At 47.5% G+C, this 2,500-nt stretch overlaps 1 protein-coding gene across 1 annotated transcript in view; it reads right to left on the bottom strand.

Moving 5' to 3' along the window:
* Positions 1–2,500, bottom strand: part of kcnab1b (potassium voltage-gated channel subfamily A regulatory beta subunit 1b) — a 44,250-nt gene that overhangs the window by 3,648 nt on the left and 38,102 nt on the right. Inside the window, exon 9 of the mRNA XM_081723690.1 lies at positions 1,397–1,482. Within this exon, the coding sequence (XP_081579816.1) occupies positions 1,397–1,482 (86 nt within the window). The remainder of the gene's footprint in view (positions 1–1,396; positions 1,483–2,500) is intronic.

The raw sequence follows: 2,500 nt of genomic DNA, 5'->3' as shown, positions 1-2,500 counted from the left end.
TTTGGAGTGTGTCTGGAGTGTGACTGAATTGTGTCTGGAGTGTGTCTGGAGTTCTGGAGTGTGACTGAATTGTATCTGGAGTGTGTCTGGAGTGTTTGTTTTTCAGGCCACCCAAGAGATCTTCAACTGGATTTGGTATGTGGAGGTATGTGGGAGTATATGGTGGTATGTGGAGGTATGTGGGAGTATATGGTGGTATGTGGAGGTATGTGGGGTTATGAGGAGGTATGTGGGAGTATATGGTGGTATGTGGAGGTATGTGGGGTTATGTGGAGGTATGTGGAGGTATGTGGGGGTATGTGGAGGTATGTGGAGGTATGTGGGGGTATGTGGAGGTATGTGGGGGTATGTGGAGGTATGTGGGGGTATGTGGAGGTATGTGGAGGTATGTGGGGGTATGTGGAGGTATGTGGGGTTATGAGGAGGTATGTGGGAGTATATGGTGGTATGTGGAGGTATGTGGGGTTATGTGGAGGTATGTGGAGGTATGTGGGGGTATGTGGAGGTATGTGGGGGTATGTGGAGGTATGTGGGGGTATGTGGGGGTATATGGAGGTATGTGGGGGTATGTGGGGGTATGAGGAGGTATGTGGAGGTATGTGGGGGTATGTGGGGGTATGTGGGGGTATGAGGAGGTATGTGGAGGTATGTGGGGGTATGTGGGGGTATGTGGGGGTATGTGGAGGTATGTGGGGGTATGTGGGGGTATGTGGGGTATATGGAGGTATGTGGGGGTATGTGGAGGTATGTGGGGGTATGTGGGGTATGCTTTGGGTTGTAGTCATGCTGAAAGGTGAAAGGTCAGAGTTTTCTTCTTGTGTTTTCACCAGGTTTGTTGTTGGTAAAATCCCTGTTGTGTTATATTTTGTGCACTTGTCTTCACTGTGTTGTGGAATATCTAATCCCTAATCTCTCTGTGCCCTTCTCCTGACTGATAGCTTTTAACAGTGGCTTTCATGGTTTGTTAACTCTTTGTCCACCACGGCTGTATCAGGAACAGCTGGACTAAATTTGGGGGTAAACAGACTCACGTTAATTGCCGGCAGGTGTGTGTTGACTACTGTTTAACATGCACTTGAATCTGATTGGTTAATTATGAACACAGCCATATGCCCAGGTGCACACTTATGCAATCACATTATTTTAGTTTTTTATTATTTCCCCCTCATTATGATTTCAGTTTGTTTTTCAACTGAACTGCAGAATTATAGGTCACATTAAAGATAGAAATAAATCTGAAATGATTTTTTGGTCCGATTTGATCACATTTTAAAAAGCTGTGTGCAGACTTTTTATATCCACTGTAACATTCTGAGTTTGGGCAGAACTGACATCATATGTTGCAAGAACACATTCTGAGAGTCACTTTTGAACTGGGGTCAAAGGTCAGACTCACCATGATCTCCATGGCGGACCACCGTGAGGTCCCCCAGTACATGGCCATGCCCTGGTTGATGGCATAGGTCATCGCCCTCACGATCTCTGGCAACACACACACACACACACACACACACACACACACACACACACACACACACACACACACACACAGTCATCTCCCTAATGGTGTATGGAGATCAAATACGGCAAAATCAAATTAGAAACTTCACCTTTCACACACATGCACGCACACACACACACACATAATCTGTACCAACACACAGCCAATGTTTAAGTCGCCAAGTGAGCGGCAGTTTGGGGTTTTCCTTGCCTTGTTCACTGTAGCTGAAATGACACAAACGATAGCACCAACCCAGCATGGCCACGCCCACCATGACCACACCCATCATGGCTACACCCACCACGGCCACACTCGTCATGGCCACACTCGTCATGGCCACACCCACCATGACCACACCCATCATGGCTACACCCACCACGGCCACACTCGTCATGGCCACACCCACCATGACCACACCCATCATGGCTACACCCACCACGGCCACACTCGTCATGGCCACACTCGTCATGGCCACACCCACCATGACCACACCCATCATGGCTACACCCACCACGGCCACACTCGTCATGGCCACACCCACCATGACCACACCCATCATGGCTACACCCACCACAGCCACACTCGTCATGGCCACACCCACCATGGTCCACCGACAGCACAGATTCAGGCCACTCCCACTTCTCACGTGCCCCTCTGGATCTGGTGCTGTGATTCGATTGCACTCTCAGTCCACCAGAGGGCATCGGTGAGTAGAACTGTACAGCAGTAGAAGTGAAAATCTGTGATTTTATGGATATAGTTCATTTAAACAGTAATGGCTGGACTGCAAAGTTGGAGAGAACAGGGAATGCATTATGTACTGCAACTGAACAACATAAGTGCACCACAGAGAGCAACAGGCTTTATTTATCTTACAAACATCGCCAGTGTGACTCTATCTATCTATCTATCTATCTATCTATCTATCTATCTATCTATCTATCTATCTATCTATCTATCTATCTATCTATCTATCTATCTATCTATCTATCTATCTAG

Source organism: Electrophorus electricus, chromosome 11 (genome assembly GCF_041902795.1).
Source record: "Electrophorus electricus isolate QZ-2024a chromosome 11, ASM4190279v1, whole genome shotgun sequence".
Lineage (NCBI taxonomy): Eukaryota > Metazoa > Chordata > Actinopteri > Gymnotiformes > Gymnotidae > Electrophorus > Electrophorus electricus.
This window is presented reverse-complemented; position numbering and strand designations above follow the sequence as displayed.